The 1,271-nt window shown below is 55.0% G+C and overlaps 1 protein-coding gene across 1 annotated transcript; it reads right to left on the bottom strand.

Annotated features, from left to right (window-relative positions):
• Window positions 1-451: 451 nt before the first annotated feature.
• Window positions 452-901, bottom strand: LOC124647615. Its single transcript, XM_047187529.1, has 2 exons — window positions 808-901; window positions 452-675 (listed from the first exon to the last, which is right to left on the bottom strand). The coding sequence occupies exons 1-2, from the start codon at window positions 899-901 to the stop codon at window positions 452-454; spliced, it is 318 nt and encodes a 105-aa protein (XP_047043485.1).
• Window positions 902-1,271: the final 370 nt, after the last annotated feature.

The raw sequence follows: 1,271 nt of genomic DNA on the forward strand, positions 1-1,271 counted from the left end.
AGGTATGCCTCTGGCAGACAAGATTACCAAAATCTTCATCTACAAAAACAACCCAAAAACAATCATAGCGAAAGTCACAAGGACATATAGGGTTGTTGGTTTGATAATTGTAGGTCGCAGTTGGCAGCATGAGGTTGCTAAAAAGGAAAGCCAAAAGGCAATGGAGTGAACAAAAGGCACCTGGCGCTTCTTTTCTCAGTGCCGATGCTTAGCTATTGCTCAGGCTGTGCAGTGCATGCACACACAAAAAACCGCAGGTACAAACAAAAGCAACCGACTGTGCAGGTGCAAACACCTCAATACTACTCTTCGTCGTAAAACAATTAGAAGACCGTACTACTCTGCTACCAAGTACCAACTCAAGTACAGAGAGAAAAAAAAGCCGCGAAGAAAGTGCTCCAAGAACAGAGAAACTTTTAATTAGCTAGAGACGGCGGCCTGGATCGATGAGCTAGCACTTGCAATGGCAGCCGCGGCCCCTGGCGAAGCCGAGGGAGACGCAGCGGCCGCCGCGCCTGCACCCGCCGTAGTGGCACACGTCCATGCAGGCGCTGTTGGCGGCCGCGTCGCCCGGGTCGCACTGCTCTACCGGAATCGTCACGCCGCACGGCACTCCCGAAGGGTAATCCTCCACCCAGGCCGCCCTCGCAGACGGCGGCGCTGCCACCAAAACCACTGCGCAAAATGAGGCGGAGCAGACATCAGAGGCATGCAAATGGAAGATACCACGCAGCTCGCGCGCCGGCGCTCCCTGCATGCGCGCACGCGCGCACTTGCAGCTGCACATGGACACGGCCGGTGCCTTACCGGTGAGGGTGGCGACGAGGACGAGGAGGAAGAAGCGTGGAGGCAGCAGGGAGAGACTGCAGCGGCAGGCGGCGGCATCGTCTCCTCGAGCCATGGTGTGCGTCTAGGGAGCTGATCGAGGTGACAAGCTGACGGCTCCGCGCGCTGTGCATGCCGGCCATGGTGCGAGCGTGTGGTGAGATATATAGCTAGAGAGACGAGAGGTGGCGACGAGGAGAACGGCTGGAAAGCGGCGCGCGCCGCGGCAAAGGGTGGAAACACATGCGAAAGTACATGTGATCGACACCGACGATAGTGTTGTTTCGCTACTGTTTTAGGAATATGCATATATGGTGGTTAGTACTATAGTTTATCTATGTGATCCGGGTATCAACTTGCAATTAGGGTAGCTATTGTTGTATTATTAGCTGATTTGGACGCGCATATCTAGCGTGCCTTTTGCTCGCTGGATGCCTGGATAAGGG

The sequence above is a fragment of the Lolium rigidum genome, chromosome 4, assembly GCF_022539505.1.
Source record: "Lolium rigidum isolate FL_2022 chromosome 4, APGP_CSIRO_Lrig_0.1, whole genome shotgun sequence".
Taxonomy (NCBI): Eukaryota; Viridiplantae; Streptophyta; class Magnoliopsida; order Poales; family Poaceae; genus Lolium; species Lolium rigidum.